Here is a 25,775-nt window from a genome sequence, read left to right as displayed (position 1 = left end):
ATCCACTTGCTAGCGTAAACATGTGGTAACCCTTACCCTTGCTAACTTTTTATATGAGTTCTGTGAATTGTTACAAATCTGCAATCGTGAAGCCAGGTTGCGTATCATATTGGTCCAGAAACGATGTTATTCTCGAGGTTTTTCATATAGAAGCATGTTGTTCAGTTACAGTTAGGAACATTTTAGTAACTACAGTAAAACTATTAAAATCAGGGCTGCGATGTAATTACAACAGTGAGTAGTGTGACTTTGAATTCACAGGCAGATTGAAATGGGAAGCTTCATTTGAGTTTTCCATAACTGAATTCAAATTTCTTTATCTTGATTTGAATCATTTTCTATAAACACAAAGAATCGGGCAGGTTACTGCTGTCTGGAGGTTACTGGCATGTTCTCTCTGTGTCCACGTGGGTTTCTTTCACATCCTCCAGTTCCAACTTCCTATAGACATTCTCATAGGGGAATTGCCTATGCTGAATTGCCCATGTGTTTGAGTGTGTGTATTAGTCTGTGCACCTCATGCCAAGTTTTCCCAGAATACACTCCAGGTCCACAGCCACCCTGAACAGGATAAAGCGCATCTTGAAAATGAAAGAATGAACGAATTCTCCGAATAGTCTTAAAGCACAATTTTTTATGTTTTTGTCTTTCATCAGGACAAACCATGAAAAAAACGAACGCTTACACCCGAGGCTCCAGGTGTCATTTTCTCCGGATCCGCTGCCACCTGTTCGTTTCGGGACATATTGTTCATTATACCAAGAACAAGAATAGTCTCGGCAACAGAAGGTATTCAGAGAAGGTGGTTTGCTGCATCATGCTGAACCTTTAAATTCATTCAGCATTCTCGATGCAACTTAGCAGAGGTGCCTACACATCACCCTCTGTAGTGATACTAAAGCGACTAAAGTCAGTATTAAAGTTTCTACAGCTGTCATTTTATATTCATGAAGCAGTATGAGGTCTAAACAATTGCTTGGTGTAATTTCATGAGTCAGCGACATTTGCGACACACGAATGGAATGGTGTAGGTTCTTTCTCCGGCTGCCGTCTGTCAAATCCGAGAACGCCTTGCGGGTATTGTTACCATAAATGTAATACTTTCAAAGACAATACAACGCTGCATCAAATGGAATTCAAGACCAAATTTGCAGCAGTGAGAAACCAAATCGAAAAGAAAAAAAAACAACAAAAAAAAACGCCCACATTTCCAAGCATTTCGAAAAGAATCGATACAAAACGTTCACTCGAAACACATCTATAAAGGAAGCCTTGACAGCTTGACGCCGTAACTCCTTGTCCTAGTGAGCCAGCCACAGCGATGACGACAACAGAGACAGGTGCTGCTCCTGAACCTGATGGATGCCCTGTATTTATTTTCTGCTGTAGCGTTGTAACTAAAAAAAAAAAAAAAAAAATCAATGAAGAGGAACTCATCCATTAACAGGAAAGACATTCAGAGGAAAGAGGCCAGTGCTCACCTATAGGCTCTGTAAAAATCCTGTAACAGCCTTATAACAAACTTACAAAATAAATACGTTGTGTATAACTAGTATAGACATTTGATACTAACATTAACGTAGCTCCTTAATATTACGTATGTTCTCTTAGCTAGATAATTTGCAGACGCAAAGCTATATCGATGCCTCATGTGAGAACTTTGCTAACTAATACCATTATCATCCATCCATCCATCCATCCTCTATACCGCTTTATCCTTTTCAGGGTCACGGGGAACCTGGAGCCTATCCCAGGGAGCATCGGGTACAAGGCGGGGTACACCCTGGACAGGGTGCCAATCCATCGCAGGACACAATCACACACACACTCACACACCCATTCATACACTACGGACACTTTGGACACGCCAATCAGGCTACCGTGCACGTCCAGTACACAATGCAAACATGAAGCTCCATTTAAGCTAAATGGAAAATGAGTAAAGTATTTGTATTCTAATCTTTAATTTGAGCAAGTATATACACTCAGTGGCCATTTTAATAGGGGGGTATTTCATAAACTGGGCAGGTGATGTATTTCTAATCTTCAGCCGCCGAGTGTCGGTGATCCCGTGCCCACTGCATGAAAAGCTTCCTTTTCTTTTCTTTTCTGACATGAGTGGAACTTCTGCTGTCGTAACACGTCTGATTCAAGATTTGGCATTGTGTGTTCTGTTATGCTTTTCTGCTGAGCACGGTTGCAAAGCGGGATTATTTGAGTTACTGTAGATTTCTTGTCAGCTCAAACCAGTCTGGACATTCTCCTCGGACCTCTCTGATCAAAAAACTCGCTTCCAAACACAGAACTATCCCACACTGGATGTTTTTTTTTTGTTTTTTTTTTCTCTGATCATTCTGTCTGAGCTCTACAGAGAGTGGTGCATGCAAATTAGCAGTTTCTGAAATACTCGGACCAGCCTGTCTGGCACCAGCAGCCACGCTATGGTCAAAGTCAGCATGATTAGATTTTTTTCCCCCATTATGATGTTTGATATGAACATTAACTGAAGCTCTCGCCCTGCATCCGCATGATTTTATGCATTACGCTGTTGCCACATGATCGTCTGTTTGGATAATTGTATGAAAGAGCAGGTGTAGAAAGTCCACATGTAGTCCTCACTCATCTTCTAAAAACAAAGTTGGACCTCTCTCAGATCTGTTCCAAGGAACACAATGATCGAGTATGTTTAAAAGACATGAAAAAGGTTTGAGTCACAGTGACAGCAGAAAAGATGACTATTGTGGTTGCAGCATGCTGTATGTAACACATGATACTGAACATGGACCACAAATGATGTGTTTTTAGCAGCCAAATCAGGGTGGCACAACGTTGACTTCAACTGGCCCTTAACATTGATACAAGTCCATTGTAAGTCAACCAGGCTGTTCCAGTAATGAACTTTCCAATTTGATTATGGCACAACTTGATTTCCTGGGAATATATCAGCCTGCATGGCAAGTTACTGACAATGAAATTCTAGCGTCTGTTATGTAAGCGTGGTGTCATGGTCTCAGGACAGAATTATTTTATGAGCATTACAGTATTTAAATCCATCCTCTATACCGATCACGGGAAAACCTGGAGCCTATCCCAGGGAGCATGGGGTACAAGGCGGGGTACACCCTGGACAGGGTGCCAATCCATCGCAGGGCACAATCACACACACTCACACACCCATTCATACACGCCAATCAGCCTACCATGCATGTCTTTGGACTGGGGGAGGAAACCGGAGTACCCGGAGGAAACCCCCGCAGCACGGGGAGAACATGCAAACTCCACACACACAGGGCCACGGTGGGAATCGAACCCCTGACCCTGGAGGTGTGAGGCGAACGTGCTAACCACTAAACCACCGTGCGCCCAACAGTATTTAAATGTCCTTAGAAAATATTTTGTCTATTTTTTTTTTTATAGCCATAGGACCTTTCCAGAACTTTCTATCAATACAACTTACTATGTCCAAGTCAGAACTCGATAATAAATAGAATAGCGGACAATAGTAATAGTGGATTGTGATTTCTGCCACTGTAACTATACAAAAAAAAATTAACAATCAATCAATAAATAAAAAAACAAACAGATCCCATTGAAGCACTTCACCTAGCGTCATGGTTGTCTAGGTGAAGCATAGAAGATCATGTTTTTCCACGTTCAAGGTCGCTTCAGTTAACTTAATTCACTGGTTACGCTAAAGCTCTAAACAAACAAACAAACAAACAAGCAAAAAAAAAAAAGATTGTAAATGATGTAAACTTTAGTGCTTATACAATATATGGACGTAACAGTGATTGCAGTAGCAGCCAGGTAAAGGGTATAGTGGTGAAGGTAAAAGATAAATAGCCTGCTAAAGGCACAAAAGATGTTCCACTAGTGGTACCACCACACTGACAAGGAAAGGAAAAGTTCTACTTTTTTTTTTTTTTCCTGAGCATGTACAGGAGGTGAAGTACATTCAGAGTTGTTTAGTGTCATGTGTTAATGAGGTCTGAGCTTCAAGGGGAGTTTCATTTACTACAGCAGTGAAATCCTGTTTATTTATCCATAGCCATTGAGATGCGTTTCCATGGTAATGCTGGTGCTTGTGTATGTATGCCTGTTCCGAGTTCACTCATTCATACACGAACTCATTAAACACGTGATTTTATTTAATTGACGGCGATGTAACACTAAATTTAAAAATAAATAAATAAATAAATACATGCTATTAGTGAGCAATACTGGATGTGGATTCACTCAGCAGGGTTAATGTGCATCTTGTCAGAGTTTGAACTCTTTAGTTATATGGTTTTTAAAAAATTTATTTATTTATTGCCATCATTATGGGCATGAGGTGCCAACAAGTCTACACTCTACGTAAGTGCATTAAACCGAATGGGTGGATGTTATTTCCGTGTCTCGTGCGCTGCTGCGTTTCACTAACCGGGTGTTTATCCGAGCACCACCACCAGTAGCACTTCTCCTCTTCTCCCTCCTCCTCCTCCTGTCCGTTTCTCAGATGCTCAGGATACCGAGCTGACCGGGTGCGATGGCGCAGCTCTACTACGGCGGAGGCGGCGCGAGCGGCGGCGGCGGCGGCGGCAGAGGGAGCGCGTTCGCCTCGCGCCGCGATCGCATCCGTTTGCGCGTGGTGCGCGCCGAGCCGGAGCTATCGGCGCTGGAGAAGGCGTACCTGAGCGCCGTGGAGAAGGGCGACTACGGCAGCGTGAAGCGCGCGCTGCGGGAGGCCGAGATCTACTTCAAGATCAACGTGAACTGCGTGGACCCGCTGGGGCGCACCGCGCTGCTCATCGCCATCGAGAATGAGAACCTGGAGATGGTGGAGCTCCTGCTGGCGCACGACGTGCATGTAGGGGACGCGCTGCTCCACGCCATCCGCAAGGAGGTCGTGGGAGCTGTGGAGCTGCTGCTCAACCATAAGAAGCCCAGTGGAGAGAAACAGGTCAGGAGCTCCACTTCATCTCACCTGGGTGTTTACTCCTTTACTTTTAAACTTTTATTATTATTATTATTATTATTATTATTATTATTATTATTATTATTATTATTGACACAGTAATATCTAATCCATTAGTACCCTCTTAGAAATGAAGGTGCTAACTGTACTTTCCCCTGTCTCAGGAATGGTACCGGTGTGTATCTTTAAATTGTGAAGTTGCATACTGTATAATGTACCTTAAACAATTAAACTACTACTACTACTACTACTACTACTCTCTCTCTCTCTCTCTCTCTCTCTCTCTCTCTATATATATATATATATATATATATATATATATATACACACACACTATACTGCACTACATTCAACTTTTCAAGGTTAAAGATACATACTAAATGTACAAAACTATCGATACTGTACCAAACAAGAGACATGAAAAAGTCCAATCTGGTACCTTTATTTCTAACAGGGTGTTGCAGTACACTGTACAGGCTACACTATAGCACTTATTAATTGATTAAGAGCGGAAGTTGTAACACTTGTAGCCCCTCTTTAGAGTGTTCCTTAATGAGGTAATAATGATACAGGCCTATTTATACACAATAACGTAATTAACTAAAGTAATAACCACTAACGGAGGATGTTGAGTACCTCGATTAAACTAACAAATGGAACCTTATAAGTTACAGCTTTCCCAAATTTAAGGTCTATGATTAAACCTTAACTTTCACTGTTCACAAAGCTTCGGTTTCTGAAGGATTAAAAAGCAGTCGTGTACATAGTCATAGTCTAAACAATATTTGATTTGAAAGTATATACTACCATACAGAATAACATGTTCATATTAGTATTTTTTAAATTTTTTTTTTAAATAGTATTGTAGATTAGTAAACACTCGGGTGTTTAATATAGATTAGCAATACCATATGTGGGAATGTTTTGCATTGAACTGTCGTCTGAACTAAAGTGAATGTTAGTGATTAGGGATTTAAAAAAAAAAAAAAAAAAAAAAAAAAAAAGTGACCCCCTTGTCTTAAATGACTAAAAAATCATTAATCTAACTACAGTATACGTAGTGACTTTACTCTTACTGTGATAAATGAACACGTGCGTAGATGGACAATTAATGTAAGAGTTATACAATTCTGTACTGTAAGAGATATATATAAATGGAGGATTTGGCTGTGTGCGTATTGTTAATACCGTTCAAATGCTGCGATGATCTCATCTGACATAAACACGCACGCATTATGCATTATACATCCTCTCGGTTAGTACAATTCCCTAATGCCCTCGACCATGACTATCTGTTATCAGCTACACGTCTGAAGTACTAAATATGTCCATTTCCTCTCTGAGTAACTCTCGGTTTACTCTCGTGCCTTCGATTAAAAGATTAGACGGCAAGGGAATGCATCGGTGATGTATAGCAGGTCCGGAAGCATTGTTTTTCTCTGGAGGTTAGACAAGAGCCGAGTGGGTGATTCTGAGAAACGGACAGGAAGGATGGGAGGACCACTGAACCACTGGCGATTTAGAAAGACTGCAGATGTGATGCAGGCCGTGTTCTCTAGCTCTGTGTCTCGATCGGATCCCGTCCCTCTGCTATTCTGGTGACCTTTTGATATGCAAATCGCCGTAATTAACATGTCTATAAATCACAAGCAGACGGATCGGTAGATGGGAGCAGTTTATTTATTTATTCATTTATTTATTTATTTTTCAGTAGTGGGCGGATACTGAGGAACATAGTGATTGTCATGTGTGATATACCACCTCACTATGTGGCCTTGAATTTAGGCTTGCACATTTCTAACAGTCTAACAACAAACCGTCTCAAGCTGGTAAACACTTCCTACACCCCGGTAAACTTTGTATAATTCATATAAAAAATAATGATCCATTTGGTAATTAATTCCGTTACCTTGTGACCCATATTGCAAATAAATACCCGTGCTGAATTTGGATCTCCGTCTTGCCCAGGTACCAAGAGTGCCTGTTGTAGCTATTTAAGCAAGACTATTATATTTATTGTATATTTATATTTCATATTCAGCGTTGGTATGATACGCTTATGTCGGATTCAAATTGAATACATTCAGTTAAAGTTTGTATAACGAGGCAGTTCCCAGAAACTGAACGACCACATGATTCAATTTTTGGGAAATGCGTCCTGACTTAAACTGCATTTACTTTCTTTATGTCGCTTAACGCCATGTATTTAATTGACTTCATTTCATAGATGTTAGACGCCGATTAGAATTATGCCGCTGTTGTTTTGGAACGATTAATCATCATAAAAGTATGAGGGGAAACCTTGACCTCTTGGAAGTATGTGCAAAATACTACAGACACCACACTGCCAAAACATGTGAATATGGGTGGAGCTACAACTCATAAGGACCACTGATTGCTCAAATACAATCATCAAGGAATCGTCATTATGATCTCGCTGGATATGATGGCGCCCAGTTTTGCCAACTTAGAGACTTTGTCGAGACTTTAATTGAATAGAATGTGCCTAGCAACAAATCTGGAGACTTTTTGAGCATATTCGACTACCTTGAACTCATTATGTCTGTCCAGCTCACATCACAGCTACTAATACACGAGGTGAGAGAACAGGTTCGCTCGACTCATCATGAGCATGTGATGCCTTGTGGCCAATCACCGACCACCATGTTTCCCAATGACCAATCACGGATCAGCACTGTTGATCCTACCCACGCACGTCTTTGTTCTTCACTGTAAACTCTTCTTGGAGTTAGAAATAACACTGAGGAACTTATAGAAAGTAAAGTATTTTGTTATTTCTGTTATTTTCTATTCTGACAGATTGCTCTGGATTCAGATTAGTAAACATACTGCACCATACTGCATTGTATGGTGGGGGAAAAAAACACTGAAAAACATTTAAAAAATATATATATAATGCTTATTTGACTACTTGTTTACTGGCATAATTTTTCACCACACTTGGTCATGCTAGTCTGGAAAGAGTCATTATATTGTGCTTTTGCTTGCTAGATTGTCCTCATCTCTCTGGGAGTTCCACAGCTTCGGCTTCAGGATGGATATTGCAGAGAGATGTGCTAATCACCCCCCCCCCCCCCCCTCCTCTAATCACCACTTGTCTCTCAAAGTCACAGCCGTGCACTCTTGGGGGTTCTGACATGCACATGCATTAATAACGTTTCTCCCACACACATTCCCCAAGCTATTCTCCTCCATTTTCATTTCCTATTGTTCTATATTTAAATATCGTGTATATCTTAAACATCTCCACTGCTCCACGCTCCATGTGTCTTACAAAACTTTGTGTTCAGCAGCATTGTTGAAATAGTGGAGCTTGTTTATTTGAATTATTATCATTTAAAGGAAGGCAAGAATCCCTTTCTTTAACGTTCAAGGGTTTTTGCATATCCATCAATCCATCCATTTTCCGTACCACTTATCCGACACAGGGTTGCAGGGAGATGGATGCTGTGTGGTGGACGTTCTGGTGCACTATGGCTGTCGTCGCATCATCCAGGTGGATGCTACACACTGGTGGTGGTTGAGGAGATTTCCCTCATACAGTGTAAAGCGCTTTGAGTGCCTAGAAAAGCGCTTTATAAAATCCAAGGAATTAACGAACATGCCATCAGTACATCATGTTAGAGGATGGTGCCAATTACTCAAACTGGACAAATTGCGTAAAGTACTTTTCCCAGAGTATTTTAGTGGTACTCTCTCTCTCTTTCTCTCTCTCTCTCTCTCTCTCTCTTCTTTTTAATTTAACCCAAATTTCCTCCAATTGATTCACTGTAAAGCCCCACTTACTATCTTTGCACTCTGCTATCACATACCATTTGCTCATTTGTCTAATGCTATCCAAAGTGACTCGCCTTACAACTGAGACAGGAAATAACTGAGCAGTTGTAAGTTAAGGGACTTGCTCAAAGACTCAACACCGGCAGCTAGGGAACGCTGGGATTTGACCTTCTCATAACATTCCGAGCAGTAGTCCAGAGCCTTAACCAGTGAGCCAACACTTCGCATAACTATCAACCACATTGTTCCCATAACAATGTGGGAGGGCCAGCGCTTTCTCCAAGACACATTAAGCCAGCCACTGCATCTTTTAGAGTTCATTTCAGTTCATGCTGTATGGCTGCTGAACACGTCTGAAGGAGATTTCTGTCTGTGGTATATACAGTACATAAAAGCAATGATTATGAATGTGATTGGATGGTATGTGGTTAAGGTTTAAGGGTTAAGGCTTAAGGTTTGCAGGGTGAGAGGTTGATTGCCATCCTTTTCATCCACAAACCACAAACAGTTGTTCTCTCTTGGATGTTATTCTCCATGTGGGTTTGAACTCGCAATTTTACTATAATCCATCCATCCATCCATCCATCCATCTTCTATACCGCTTTATCCTTTTCAGGGTCACGGGGAAGCCTGGAGCCTATCCCAGGGAGCATCGGGGACAAGGCGGGGTACACCCTGGACAGGGTCTTTTACTCTAATGTTTCAGAATATGCTTTAAGTTGCAGGACCTGTTTCAGTTATTTCAGCATAACTGCTAAGCTTACTGTAACTTTCCTTCACTTAATGAGTATAATATCTTTGAAACTTGTGCGTGGATTGAATCTCCATCGATTTTTTTGGAAACTTCAAAGTGCAGCTAAGTGAGAGCACTTCAACATGATTTTGTGTCAGAGTCACGCCTTTTAAGATTGGCCTGCAACCTTTTAACTTTTCAGAGGAACGTTCAGAACGCCGCTGGTGAATATCTGCGGCTGGAGCGAGACATTATACGCATATGTATGACACTTTATAAATGTTTTACCCTTCTGAGAAACTTTCAGGATAGGCACGGTGGATAGCGAAGGCTGGAGTGTGCAGTGATATTTAAATAGCATGTACCTTTCAACTTTACTAGCGCACTGCAGACCTTATTTGTATTTCAGGAGGGCGCATTATCTCAACCAGCCTTTTATCAGCTTGCTTAGAGGTTTGGCTCGAGTTGTTTGAATGAACAGGCAAATATTTACTGTGTATGCTGGCTCTTCGTGCTGATCTGTGTGTATACTGAAATTGGATTTAACAAGCATTCCAGAGGTGACATGACACCTGTGACCATACTTTAACTCATCGTATTCGATCTAGAAAACCGCATCATGGTGCAAGTCAGGTCAGGAGTTTCGTGCGAGTAGTTTTTGGGGGTCTTGGGCAGTCATTTCTGGATGTAAAATCTGTCAGAAAGTGTGAAAAGTAATACAGAGACTACACTCTGAAAACATTCGATCTTGTGGAAAGTTTCATTCGAATAAAATTTTGCGGCATTTGCGATATAGATCCCAAAGCTGCTTTACAAGGAACCGAGGGTGACCGTGATGAGGAAGAAACCATTTTAGGAAAGACTGAAGAGTCATCAGGTCATGCCTGTCCTTTTCTGGCCAGCAGTGGGAATAACGGGTTCTTCTTCAGATAGAGCAGGAATTTTAGATTATAAAGAATATACATTGGTTAGCAATGAGTCCAACAATCACTGTATAAAGAGGGAGCAAGCTTGTCGTGCTCTGGAGGAGACCAGGAGCTCATGGTTCATGGGATGGGAGAAGGAGCTTTTAGTACTCTGGATGGAAGAAGGTCATTATGGTCCTCTGAATGACAGCAAGCACGGGCGGTCCCCTGGATGGGAGCAGGAGCATATTGTGCCCTGGATGGGAGGAGAAATTTGCAGTCCCTTGGGATGGGGGGAGGAGTTTGTTGTCCGCTGGATTTGAGCTGGAGCTCAAATTGTAGGAAGACCCGGTGGCGTCCTGGATGGAAGCAGTAGTGTGTTCAATTCAATTCAGTTTTATTTGTACAGCACTTTTACCAATGGACATTGTCCCAAAGCAACTTTACGGAAATATATAAATTCAGGATATAGATTTAAAATGTATGAATTTTCCCTAATGAGCAGCCAGAGGCGACATTGGCGAGGAAAACCCCCCTGAGACGATATGAGGAAGAAACCTTGAGAGGAACCAGACTCAGAAGGGAATCTGGGTAACAATGGATAGTGCGGTTATAAATAAGTAAATCCCTTCTATAAATGTCCTAATACTACATGTTGTTCCCTTGAGAGGAGCAGGAGCTTGTGGTAATTTGGATAGAGCAGGAGTTTGTAGTTCCCTGGTTGTGAGAAGGTGCTTGTAGTCCCCTGAATTGGAGCTTGTGGTATTTTGGATGGAAAATGGCTTGTGGGATTTTGGGGTCCCCTAGATGGGAACATGTAGGTGTGCTACTGAATGGCAAGCCTTATGTTGAAGGAATTTGTAGGCTTCAGTGTCAGAAGTGAGTAGTATAAACTGAAATGAATCAGTGTATTAAATGCCACAGACGGACAGAACACAGACAGCTACAACCACAGCTTAGAAGTAGTCTTTTTTTGTTGTTGTTGTTGGAAGCTAAAAACAAGTCCCACCTTCCATATTACAATACATTCATTCACCTGCTACAGTACATACTGTATTGTATAAGCATTAAGTGTAAACCCATGCAACATTATCATCACGAACGCATCCCAGAACAGATTTTTACATCATCTTGTTACTCTATTTTTACTGTCCCCGGGATGACGGGATGGTGGTAGTCTGGAGCCTTGATTAAGTCTGTTTCATATAAGCGATTTCTTTTAAAAAATCAATAGGCAATTTGTGCAATTATGTGGCGTCACGGTTTTGCCAACAGGTTATTATTAAATGTTCAAAACACATGCTTGCAACCTAGCTAATTTTCCAGCTAGCGAGATAACAGTGTAAATCAAACATGCGAATTAGCTTTGAGTTTAGTGTCATGGCGTGGGCAGAGGAAATAACTATTAACTCAGTATTTTAAAAGAGGTAAGAAGATGGCGGTCTTCAGTTTGACTGTATCGTTTGTCTTTACCAGAAAGGAATCGAATGATATATTTCATGTTAACGTTTGATATCGTACAAAATGTTCTAGGTCATATTAAGCAACTATATAGAACAACCAATTCTGTGTTTCATCCTTCAGCTCTTTTCATATAATTGCCCACCTTTCTTATTTGTAACCAGGTTCCACCTATCCTGCTGGACAAACAGTTCTCTGAATTCACCCCAGACATTACGCCCATCATCCTCGCTGCCCACACTAACAATTACGAGATTATTAAGATGCTGGTACAGAAAGGTGTGTCAGTGCCTCAGCCCCATGAGGTGCGCTGTAACTGTTCTGAGTGCGTATCCAGCTCAGATGTGGACAGTCTCCGCCACTCGCGCTTACGCCTTAACATCTACAAGGCCCTGGCAAGCCCGTCACTCATCTCACTGTCTAGTGAGGACCCGTTCCTGACCGCCTTCCAGCTCAGCTGGGAGCTCCAAGAGCTCAGCAAGGTGGAGAACGAGTTCAAGGCAGAGTATGAGGAGCTGTCTTATCAGTGTAAGCGCTTTGCAAAGGACCTGCTGGACCAGACACGTTCCTCACGCGAACTGGAGCTTATCCTTAACTTCCGTGATGACCTTAGTCTTCTGGATGAAGAAAGCAACAACGAGCTGGCTCGGCTTAAACTGGCCATCAAATACCGCCAGAAAGAGGTGAGTCCCTTCTTGTAGGAACAGAGCATATCTGTGTTTCTGTTATAATCTTATTTTGTTTTTGTTTTTTTAAAAATAACTTAACAAAAATGCTTTTGTGAGGAATGGGTGAGATTTGATGATGTTTTATTTTATTTTTTTTTTAATTAGAGACAAGACATTTCCAAGATTACAGTCATACAACAAAGTCCAAAATATAGTTATTAACGAAAACGATTTGAAAATGCTCCCATGGGCGCGTCAGCCAAATATCTCGCGAAGGTATGCCATAAACTGTTATGTTAAATCCCTCAAGAATAATGTATCGATCAGCAGAGAAGACAAACTGCGGAAAACTACCAAGAAATGCAAACACGCCTTAAATAAGAAATGACAGGACACAAATAACAACCTAGTGAGCAGCCATGATCAATGGAATCGTATCACATTCATAACACACACACAACTGCAATGGGAAGACACAGATATTTTGAGAAATCTATATACCTTAAAATGATAGATATTCGCTGCCCGGTTTTCAGGACTGATGAAGTTCTTTAGACGAGTGCAATTTTAGAAAGAAAAAAAAAAGATTAAAATTAGAAAGCTAAACTGTTTATTGGTTTGTCACTCTAAGTGAACATTTCATCTTTGTATGTAGTATCCTACCACAGGTGGCTTCCTAGCTCAGAGGTTTCCAAGCAGTAAAACGAATCCAGGTCATTCCAAATGAGCTGAATGGCCGAAAATGTTTAGATACAGCGGGGCAGCAAGATAGAAGCTGACGAAACAGAAAGAAAGTCTGCATTAGAAATAAAATGTTAGGACGAGTAAGTATTGAATATTCTTTGGTTCCCTCAGAGGGAATCCCTTAATGATGTGTGTAGATTTCTGCAACATAATGCATTCTAGCAGAGAGCATTTTCACGATTTAGTTTTTTATGTAATGCAGATACACAGTATATGCGATTGGACCTGCGACCATACGTTCTATATACATATATAATAAAGGCAGGATCAGTGGCTGTTGTAGCTCGTTCGTGTGCACACTGACGAACAGGGAAGTATGAGCAATGCAAACAGTCATTTTCGTCACCAATGGTGTGGTCTTAAGATCAGGACCTTGGGGATCACATAATGGGCAGTTATTCCCTTCAGTCTCTTCTGACTTATTGCTGTGAAAACTGACCTCGCTCTAAGGTCTGTCAACATGTGTGGTCATACTAAGGTCTTTTAGGGACAATTCTTCATTTCTTTCTTTCTTTTTTTTTTTTTTTACATTTATGTAGCCTTTTTAAAGCCACGTCTTCACTTCCATAACTCACGTTTATAGATTATAGTGTTCAGTGGGTAAAGAAACTACAATAAAGAAGATTTTTCTCTGTCCTCTGTCTGTATAATGGAAGCAGTAGTCATTTTTACTGCTTATTAGTACAAATAACCTGGTAATTATGTCGAACGTGATTAAAAAAAAACATTGTTTAAGCAAGAACATCAGCACAAGCATATTATGTGGTTAAATAAACTCATTTGGAAAACTGCATTATGGGCCGTAGAGCTTGTTTATGTTTACATGGCCGTCCCGTCAGTCGTTTTATTGACACTCCCTACCGCCTCTTTACTCTCACACCATCTCAATTGGTTTGGAAAAAAAAAAAGAAAAACAAAAACATGCCAGAAACCAGTAAGTGTCCAGTACAGCCACATAATTTTCCTGTAATCCTTTGGTAGTGCTTTTCCATGATGGAGAGACTTATTACTGGAGAAGGGAGTGAAGCAGGATGCAGAGTTAATAATATTGCTAATGGACATTGTGTAAATACAGAGTGTACCAAAAGTCTCCATATATAGGGGACTACGTATGCTAGGATCACATTGGCCGTGCTTTTGTCAGTGGATGTTCGTACGTAGACGTCCACCTCACACCTCCAGTCTTTTTGAATTTGTCAATAAGATTAGCAACAGTGTCGAGTGTGATGTGCTTGCCATGTTTCTCTGCTAAAGTCCAACAGCTCTGCAACAGCTTCCTGATCCAGCCATGAGAATGTTTTTCTCAATATGTTCTTTTTTCCCCACAAAGGCATTCTTAAAGGCTTTCTGAAAAAAATAATAAAAAAAAAAATATATATATATATATATATATATATATATATATATATATATATATATATATATGTAGTATATAAACTAATTGTGACTTTTGTGACACCCTGTACAATCTGTAGAAAGGGTTTAGAACGTGAATGTCCATTTTTACATGCTAAATCAAGTGTATACCTTTTTTTTTTTTCCACCTGTAGAGCCAGGTACGGTAATGGATAGCTAAGATAAGGATAGATAATGCTAGCTAAATCCCATAGAACTAACAATGCTAATTAGCTAACACCAGATGTGGCAGTCAGCTTAAAAGCTCATGAGAGCTCATTACAAAGAAAACAGGACAGCAAAGACTCTCTTAACCATTCTAGCTTTGGGGTTCAGTGTTAGCGAGTTCACAGTCTTATCTGCATGGGAGTTAGCTAACGATTCTAACTAAGAGAAGAGGTTGGCGGTTCGATTTCCGACCCACACGACTCCACTGAACTCCACGGAACCCCGAGTCGCTCCCGATGGCAAGTTAGCGCCTTGCATGGCAGCTCTGCTACCAGTGGTGTGTGAGTGTGAGTGTGTGTGTGAATGGGTGAACCAGACACAGTGTAAAGCGCTTTGGATAAAAGCGCTATATAAGTGCAGACCATTTACCATTTAGAAACCCAGCTGAGAAAACAGGATAGCAAAGGCACTCTTGACTATTCTTATAACTATGGGGTGAATTGCGCATGTTTATAGTGTGAGGGTATAGTAACACTGGGAGACAGACATACTGTAGAGTGCTTGGTTAATATGATAAGACAACAATTTGCTGGGGATAATTTAAACGTAATGGCATGTCATACATTTTCAAATGTAATTGGATGAATAATGAACAGTCTATAGCCACAGTATTCACTGTTAACAATGTTAGGTATGTTTAAAGTCTGTTGATAACAAATTACGGCAATGTCCATAATAAACAGCTTACCTCAAGACTTGAAAGTGATGGCATGATAATCATCGGTAAAGCTAATTCTCAATAAACCTTCTGGCTAGTTTCTGGGAGTGTGGCTTTGTGTTCAAAAGGATTCAATCATTTCAGTGTTGTTGAACTGCTTTGAATGAATTCTGGAGACCCAGTGAGCACAAATTTTGTCTAATCTCAACAAATTGACCTTTAAGCACTAAATGTATTGTCTAGTAAAAAAAATTCTGTATCCAGTTTATTTTATTTTACATTTAGAGCTAAATGTAAACGTTTTAGTTGATATTTTAGTTTGTTGAAAAAAAAAAAAAAGTTAAATACTTACTAGGTTTCCAATGAAGTTTTCTCAGAAGTGTACTGAACGCTGCAGAAGTTTTAACATTCTCCCGAGTCAGGGCTCATTTGTTCCGATGCTTGAAGGCGGGACGGTTGATTTCCTTTCTCTAACGGCCATACTAAGCCAGGGAATTAACTACTGAGTTGAATCGTATGTCTTTGAGCAAGGAAATCAACAAACTAGGCTGGATTTCCAGCCCTCCAGGATTGGAAGTGATGACCCCTGGTCTAAGCCATATGCTCTGCTGGTGAATGGCCCCTTTAGGGTGCAGATAGCTATTGTACCATTGAATAATGGTGTTCTTTCACTGAAAACCTTTAAGAATAAAATGTTCGGGAACAAGCAAAACTGTTTTATTTTGGAAACAAAGGGCATCATTTTATCTTCATGTAAAGTCATAATAGCCAGTGTGTAATGATGGAAAATGGCCACCACGTTGTGATTTTTAATCAGCGTAGACTTGCAAATTTTGTCCACAGAAGTCAATCCAAGAGAATGTTCTTAATGCTTTCAGACAGGGAGTAGAAGTAGAAAGCAAAAGACCACCTAAAAACAGCCTAGTTTCCAGTCTAGTCTCCAGCAAAGCACCTTGTAACAGAACAAACATTCGGGAGAGGCTCTGGACTAACTCATGGCAACCGTGAGAGCTTGGCCCCTAATCCTGAGAAACATAAGGACAGAGCATGAAGCTCCTGCAGGTCTTCTCGGTAATCATATATTTGCCACAGAAACAGCTGCAAGAAATAAATAGGCTTGTTTGGGAAATTAATCAGTTCCATCACGATTATTTCAGGACAAAATGCAATGGCAGTGCTGCCTGAAAATATACTTGACACGACAATCAGTATACTTAATGCACAATGGGGGTATCAGACACGTATGATGTAAGCTCTCTAAATCACTGCCAGACAGTAATAGTCTATAAATGTAGCTGTGAAGAAGTGCAGAAATAACCCCGGCGCTAGGATAGTCATTTCTACTCGTTTCCGCATGAGGACACACCCTCTCATATTATCACGTTATGGATCAGCAATGAAATTGCCAGAAGCTATGCTACCGACCACCATAGGAAATGAAACCTATTTTTGCTGCATGCCGTATTTCGAACCCTTAAGTCTATTTTTCCTATTCCAAGAACATTTTTAATGCGCAAAAATGAACGTGTTTATAATGCTAAATCTTTTTTTTTTTAGAGCTCATCAGAAACTGTATTTTGATACTTTAGATAATTTGCTTATTGACTTTTTTTTTTCCCTTGTCGTGCAAAGAACATCAACTATCCCGACGCACCAAGTCTAAACTCTTGTGGACTGTAAATACGGCACAGACTCAGTCCGAATCAATTACAAATACTGGGAAAAACTTTATCTGAATAAAGCTGTGATGTGCAGCTTATGATGCTTTGCATAATTATTCACCCTTCTGGAACGTTTCCATGGTTTTTATCCTGGAACTGAAATGAACTTAATTGGGATTATATGTCATGAATCTACACAACATAGACCATAATGCTGAAATGAAGGGGACAGACAATATTGGTGGTTATACCTAAACATTTTATTTATTTATTTATTTATTTATTATAAGCTGGGGACGCCCCATTCTGGTGATACCCCTAAATTATTTCTGATGCAACTAGTTACTAGCAGAAATCGCATAATTAGTTGAATGGAGTCCACAAAGTGCTGTGTTCGCCAGAATCTCAGCATGGGTCATTACCCAAAGAACACTTTCCATACAGTGAATCATGGTGGTGGTAGCGTTGTGTTGTGGGGAAGTTTTTCATCAGCAGGGACTGAGAAACTGGCAAGGATTGAGGGCAAGATACACTATGTTGCCAAAAGTATGTGGACACCTGACCATCAGTCCCATAAGTGGGCCTTTCCCAAACAATTGTCTAGAATGTTGTTGTATGCTACAGCTTTAAAATTTCCTTACACTGGAATTAAAGGGCCTAAACCTGTTTCATCATGAGAATGCCCCTGGACACAAAGCAAGGTTCATAAAGACATGGTTTGCCAAGGTCGATGTGGAAGAACCTGAGTGGCCTGAAATACTTACTAGGTTTCTAATAAAGTTTTCTCAGAAGTTTAAAAATTCTCCCGAGTCAGGGCTCATTAGTTCCGATGCTTGAAAGCAGGATGGTTGACGGTTTTCCTTTCTCTAACACCCATACTAAGCCAGGGAATTAACTAGTGAGTTGAATCGTGTGTCTTTGAGCAAGAAAATCAACAAACTAGGCTTGATTTTAGCCCTCCAGGACTGGAATGTGACACCTGACCATCACACCCATATGTGGGCCTTTCCCAAACAATTGTCTAGAATGTTGCTCTATACTGCAGCTTTAAAATTTCCCTACACTGGAACTAAACTTTTTTAGGTTTGTGAAGGTTGCTGTGGAAGAACCCGAGTGGCCTGAGCTCTGACCTCAACCCCACTGAACACCTCTGACTGCGCACCAGGCTTTCTTACTTGTCATCAATGCCCGACCTTTGATTCTAGAGAAAAGCCTTTTCGGGTCAGCAAGAGAATTAAGATGGGTGGACATTCACCTTCCAACGGGGCAGAAGGTGCCGTATCTGATTTAGAATCTGTGGCCCGTGACAAGAATTGAAAATAAATCACCATTCACCGGTGGTCTCCATCCAGTCGGACAGAGCTCGAGGAAAGATTGGCAAAAAGGAAAAAGAAAAATATGAGCTATTGGGCAAAAATACCAGCATCCAGATGCGCAAACTGATCGAGACATATCCCAGAAGTCTTCCAGCTACAACTGCAACACAAAGAGCTTCAACCTAGTATTACCCCAGGGGTGAATACTTATGCAATACCTATGCAAGGCACATTTAAAAATGGCAACTTAAAAAAATGTCAACAAACCTGCATTTCAGAATTCTCATGTAATTCGGGTGCACTGAAGAGTTAAAATAGAAAAAATAGAAACAGCTCAAATTGTGTGTCCTTAGGAACAGAATGAATAGGGCTTTTGGAGGAACTACACACATGGTTCAGCTGTTTGCTGTACTGTTGTTGAGTGTTGAGTGTTGAGTGTGCTGTGACAGATCACCATAAAATGAACATTTAGCGTCGCAAAGCAGACCCCTCATTTCTGGCCCTCACCCAATTCAATTACACTTAGCCATCTCCAGGAAAATTACAAAAGCAACGGTCATTAAGTTTTTTAATATCCATCAGTCATACATATAACAACACAACGGTTGTTGTTAAAAAAAAAAAAAAAAAATGAATGGCTCTATATTACTGAATTAAATACTCTAATAATTGCATAAAGTTTTCTTGCCTTGCTAATGAATGGATATGAAAGTCCCAGCCTTAGGGAAAGTCAATCAGTTACATGAATGACATCATTCCAGTATTTACCATCCATCCATCCATCTTCTATACTGCTTATCCTTCCAGGGTACACCCTGGACAGGGTGCCAATCCATCACAGGGAACAATCACATACACACTCAGTGATACACTACGGACACTTTAGACACGCCAATCAGCCTACCATGCATGTCTTTGGACTGGGGGAGGAAACCAGAGTACCCGCAGGAAACCCCCGCAGCACGGGGAGAACATGCAAACTCCGCACACAGTGGAAATCGAACCCCCAACCCTGGAGGCGTGAGGCGAACGTGCTCACCACTAAGCCACCGTGCGCTCCAGTATTTACGCAATAACAAAATAAACTCATTTAAAAATGGCTAGTTTTGGTTTGGCTAGTTAGTTTGTCTGAGACAAAGCTCTAAGCCTTTGTAAAACATTTGATATGCACATACATATGATTGCACCATTGCAAAAACTTATCAATAACAAATTCAATCATTTCTTGAACACAGGTGTATTTTATGGCATTGTGGCACCTCTGTGTCCAACCAGGGATTTCCCAGTTTGAATATTTCCCAGCTTTTATAGCAGTTAGCACGTAGTTTTATGCTCGGTATAAAAACACAAGTTGAATTTTCCTAGGTTTCCTGTTTATAATTAAGTGTTTTGGTATATGACTCCTGCCATGTTCACATCTGGTATTAATATCCGCCTCGAATGATCCGATCACGAGTGGACTACTGTAATGTATAGACATTTACACCTTTATGATTGTATTTTCACTGGAGGAAGGGTGTCATGCACATTTATTACATTAGTCTTATACGGCATTTGTTTTCAGGCCAAAAAAAATTAATCTTATCTCATGTACAGTTTCAGATGTTTTGATCGCATGGTTAAATGAATGGTAGAAGAGATGAAGAGCGAAGCTACAAAAAGTCTCTGTTGTTACAGTATAGCATCGTCTTTATCCATTAGCCTTGCGGTGGAATCTACCGATCAGCACGATTTCCAAACATTCTCGCAACAATTATGTATTCTCCATGCGGTGGTTGTTCCTGTAGCATTGAGGGGGATGCATTGAGATGCTATTGGTTCTCTCTCGCCAGTTGTGACTCACGTGAGCAACCGCCTGGTGCATGCGCAAATAAATTTTGCACGGGGTTAATTTGGTAGAAATGAACCGAATTTTTCGGAAACGCTTTTGTTAGCGTGACCATACGTCATCTTTTTCCCGAACATGTCCTCATTTTCGGATTTCTACATTTGAGAAAACGTCCAGGATTCGTCTTTAGTTTCATTATGATGCGCTTATGGTCTAATCATCATGTCTGTCCGCATCGCTTTAACCCCTCTCTGTAATTCCCGCCTTCTCACAACTATTGGTCAAATTCCTGCTTCTCAACCGTTAGCCTGCTCTCAGCGACACGTGAAAGCGAAGCGCTGTTGTATACGGCGTCGAACAGTTGCTCGACAATAGCTGCACATGACGATATCGAAACAATTGCCCACGGCCATATAAGGTCATTTTAAGTTTCGTGTTATCATATTGCTTCGTATTACATCGCCATTCAGACGTGTAAATGATGGTAGGAGGTACACTCACGGCATCTGATATTTTATTTCATTCCATGGAACAAATCTTAAAACAAATCCGAACATTGAACACTTTAAACATTGGACTTTATTTACATGTGTGACCTTGAAATAATCCAAAAGTAATCAGATTACATGACTTCCATATTGTGATACTTGGATTACGTCACTGATTACATTTTTTATGCAGTAATTTATAACTGTAACGGAATATATTTTTATAGAAACCCTCCCAACCCTGCAGATCACCCAGGACGCATACCGACGCCAGGTGTGAACAGGGCCTTAGTTGTTATGTCAGGAGTAGTCTGGTGTAATTAAAAGCTTGACACCGTACTTCTTCGGCATTAGCTTCATGTTATGGCCAAGAACATCCTTACCTCTTTCAGTATAACACCTGAGTTTGAGTTTCTTTGTTTTATTACGTTGTTAAATGTCACTTCCATCACAACAAATTGTATGGAAGAGTTGCATAAAAGTAGCCTTTCCTTGTAACAACCCATAAAATCCAATAGTTTGTCCACAACTGTGTGCCATGGTCAGATGATACCAAAACCTCTATATAAACGTAAGCTCCCCCATCTAAACTGAAATATGGTTGTGGATCAGTGATGCTCTGGTTTTGCAGCAGCTGGTCTTGAGGTTTTTGTGGAAATGAACGGCAACATAAACTCTACCGGTACCAGGACGTATTAAGCCAAAACCTGGTTGCCTCTTTCCGTAGGAAACATAGCCACACGAACAAAGAAATGGTTGTGGGAAGAGAAAATGTATGTTTTATCTATCGTTTTGAGACCTATCGTAAATGATGTGAATGGAAGAGGACAGTCCACATGTGCAAACTTAAGAATATGAAGGAGCTTGAAATGGAAGAGTGGCCCATTATCTCGCTATACGTTTTTCCAAGACATTGCAGAATTCAAATGTGACATGCTCTCTATTGGGGGCTTCAGTATATTAATTGAGAGCTTGTTGATCATTTTGAAATGAGTTTTTGTATACACTAATAAACCCATGAACGGTAAAGCTGCATTTTAGAGAGCATCTGAAATTGTTTTTCGTAAAAACCTACTGATAGGTTCAGAGTGAATGACTATTTAACTGCCTACAGACACAGGGAATTGAGATGATGGAGCCTTTATCACTCGTGATAAGGCTCCATCATCAATATAGCAAACCCTCTATATTAGCGCTGGTCTTGTTAATGTAATTGTTATTCACTCGAGAAATGTTCTTGGACTTGTTTCATTGGGCTTGTTAGAACCCATCTCCCACTCCATGTGTTAATTTGATTCTGAGATTAGCAGCCCTAATGATGTTGTCGTGAATGAGATTGTGAGACTCGTATTAAATTAAAAAGAGATCGTTCTTCGGGATCCAATCAATACTGTGACATTAGTGACACATATAATAATTGTAGGCATTTTTCACACAACCTGGTGTAAATGGCATTAACACCGGGCTTGTTGGATGCTAGGCATGCTTTATGCTGGGCTTGTTAGCTCTCAAGAATGCAACTGGTTCATTAATATGTCATGTATGTGATGTGCTATCAATGTTTGTTTGTTTGTTTGTTTGTTGTTTGTTTTTGAACAAAAACATGTGAATAATAGAGATCAGGAGTTGGTGGTCATTGCATTTGATTATATGACATCCAAGCAAAATTGTCCAAGTTTGTTGGAGGCTTATGAATGCCGCATTAAGTCAGAGTTTTGTAAAATTGCATCAGCAGAGGATGTTATATTCCTGTCCAAGGACAGAATCCTACAGCGTGAGATGCAATAATCAGACAGATTCACAGCAGTACAGGCAGACTATACGTATACATATTTGTACTCTTCAGTTTTCACCTGGAGAATCCATCTCAGCAGCAACCCAAAGATGAAATACAAAAGAAATGACTCAGTGATCGATACTGATTCGTTCACCATAAGTGACTCGTTCAAAAGGACCGAATCGTGCATGAACAAAACAACTACTTTATGCCGAGATCATGAAACTTTGTTATGTTGAGATCACAAGAAAATTAAGTTGTGATCACGAGAAAACGAGAAAGGAAAAATAATAATAATAATAATACATGACCTCTTAGGGCTTCTGTAGATTTTACCCGTGAAGTCACTTTTAATTAGGTTTTAGAGGAACGCTTTATCAGGGTATATCAGTAATCCTCAAGGGCCAGTCATGTATCTTAAATGATTATGTACATTGTAATATACATTACAATTACAATATACATTATTATATTCATATTTCCAGGTAAAAAAAAACAAAACAAAAAAACATACTAAACCAGGTATCCGATCTGATTGGAAACCAAGTGGCCACTGGTTGGTTGGAATGAAAACCTTCCCTTTGCAGATAAAATTGGACACCAAGGTACACAAAATGTACCCTTGATGGTACCATACCAGTGATAAGGAAAGGTATGGTTTGGTACATTTATTTCTGAGATTGTAGGGGAATTTCCTTTGGAGCTTCGTATCAATGATTGTAAAGTTTTTCTTGAGTGCCACCGTTGAAAATGACCTGAAGCCTCGTTTAGGGATTGTTTCAAGAATAGGTTCAGTTCAGCGATTTGAAACAAGTAGTCTACTCTGACCATGTATATATATATATATATATATATATATATATATATATATATATATATATATATATTTAACATATCACTATCCAAGTAAAGTGGACTTCTTCCCTATCTCTTCCCTCATATATTATTTAAAGTTCATGTCTAATCTATGAAAAAAAAAAAATAAAAAAAAATGCACTACACTTTTTTTTTCGTTCTTGTTCGAGCGGGCTTACAGTAACCACTTCTTTCTCTTTTAGTAACATGCAACACGCCACAAACCTTGACAAATGAACCATTATTTTGAGCACTGGTGCCTGGAAAGCTTCAAAACTTCACGAAGCTTTGTCTTTTCATAAAGAATTTAAAAACATTAAAAAAAAAAAAAAAAAAAACAGAAAAGAGTGCACTCACTAGTGTTTACAACCAGGTAGGACCAGAGATCAGGGGAGTGAGAGCGAGGTTAATGGGTCATATGAGAGATCAAGTGATGAACCTTGTATTGGAGGATTCTGGGAAATGGCATTGGGTTTACAGATGGGGTTGATGGGACAGATCATCCAGCCGTATGAGGAATGTGCATCAAAACGTCACTGCATCGTTCCACGCATTATTTTATACTGGGAATGACTTCGTGGTAGTAAACAGTAAAATACGTAATGAAATCCTGTCTGTTCGCATGTGTCTAAACTTTCGACTTAGACCTCATCCCCACATATAAGGATATACAGAGTTCTAAAATCTCTCCACCTTTTAGGATGCTAGTGAAAAGTTTCGTTTTCAGGGACTCAAAACGATATTTTTGTGCAGACGGGAATCCAAAACGCAAAGGAGATATCATGTTTTCATAAATATTCATAAATAACATGTGGACTGGGGCTTTAGTTTATAGACGAGAGACCATTTGATTCAACCAGCCACTTAATTATAACCCATTTCATTCACTGTTTGGCTCTCATCGTGCAAAGCCTTGAGTTCTTCTTCTTGAGTATTTGTGAGTTTTTCCACCAAGATCACAGAATCTGTGGTTTTTGGAAGTAGTGGGTAATTGTTGTGGGCATGACTTGGTCCTGTTTCAGGAAGGATTTTAGCGGTTACTGTGAGGATATATTATGGGCTTTGTTGTAATGCGTAAAGTTTGTGTACAGCAAATATTTTCATAGGCCAAAACCAAACAGAATAGTCCTGCAAGATTAACAGACGTTCAAGCGATGCGGATTCTTTGTAGCCACATGTCTATGTTGATCAACGCCAGTCAGCTGTAAATTACTAAAGAGCATTCACAGCACAGCTGATTTCCCTTTAGTGATGGCCACAAAACTTCATAAAAGGCAAAGCTCACGGAAATGAATATGACGATTCATTTGAGAAAGAGTGCGGGCACAGTGGTTTAGTGGTACTCCAGTACCGCCTCCGGTCCAAAGACATGGGTCGTAGGCTGATTGGCATGTCTATTTTGTGAGTGTGGGTGCGATGCGTTGGCACCTCATTCAGGGTGTCCGCGACCTTGTGCCCCGAGTCCCCTGGGATACCCTCCAGACTCCCTGCGACCCTGTGTAGGATAGGCGGTACAGAAAACGGATGGTGAAAGAGCGCCTCCTAAGGTTGGAGTGTGCTAAATCTTCTAGTAATCCTCCAGTAATCTTCCAGCTCAGCCATTACGGCACGTTAGCTTCCACAGCCACACGCCGACTCTTCCTTCGTTCATACAGTGCCATTACTTGTGTTCTAATTGAACGACTAGTCTTAATTGTTTTAAATTACGGATTGTTTCTTTCAAGTCATCAATATGAAACATATGAGTTTCACAAGATCTTTACGACATCTGTGCATATAATTGAAACACTGAAATAAGTGATTTAAACTTGTCACGTGACACGTATATGACGCCGAGCTGATCCGTTGAGGCTCAAATGTGAGTGAGTGTGTATGAATAGTTTCCGTGAATGCCGCAGTTATCGTGTAATCGTTCTAGCAAATGATTTACGGATCAACCCATTCTTATCCAGCTTGACAAACGAGGCACAATGTTTTTAAAAGACCTGTCTAATGGTTTCAAAGCGCTCTTGGCTGAGAAGGAGATTATGATTATGATTTTCCGATCCCTTATCGCACTTTCATGCTGCGAATCCGTTATGGAGTGATACACAACCCTTATTTTTGCGTTTGCCGTTGCTCATGTTGTTCTGGGATCGTTTCTGTTATTCAGCCGTAACTAAACAATGCTGAAACGGCAATTTTAAGCGACACTTAAGTCGCCGCGTCATGTAAAATGATGAAAAGGGGGGGGAAAAAAAATCAAATAAAATACATCCGTGCACTCTCTCTGAGGAAGTGTTTATTTCTGAATCAGACCCATG

The 25,775-nt window shown here is 40.3% G+C and overlaps 1 protein-coding gene across 2 annotated transcripts in view; it reads left to right on the top strand.

The window, feature by feature from the left end:
- Positions 1-3,709: 3,709 nt before the first annotated feature.
- Positions 3,710-25,775, top strand: part of trpc4b (transient receptor potential cation channel, subfamily C, member 4b) — a 37,246-nt gene continuing 15,180 nt past the window's right edge. Inside the window, exons 1-2 of one of the 2 annotated variants that reach the window (XM_053646918.1) lie at positions 3,710-4,942; positions 12,019-12,537. In XM_053646918.1, coding sequence (XP_053502893.1) covers positions 4,529-4,942; positions 12,019-12,537 — 933 coding nt within the window. In that variant the 5' untranslated portion in view covers positions 3,710-4,528. The remainder of the gene's footprint in view (positions 4,943-12,018; positions 12,538-25,775) is intronic. The other variant, XM_053646919.1, reaches the window with a different exon arrangement.

The sequence above is a fragment of the Ictalurus furcatus genome, chromosome 17 (assembly GCF_023375685.1).
Source record: "Ictalurus furcatus strain D&B chromosome 17, Billie_1.0, whole genome shotgun sequence".
NCBI lineage: Eukaryota > Metazoa > Chordata > Actinopteri > Siluriformes > Ictaluridae > Ictalurus > Ictalurus furcatus.
The sequence above is the reverse complement of the archived record's forward strand: the minus strand, read 5'-3'. Positions and strand labels throughout refer to the sequence as shown.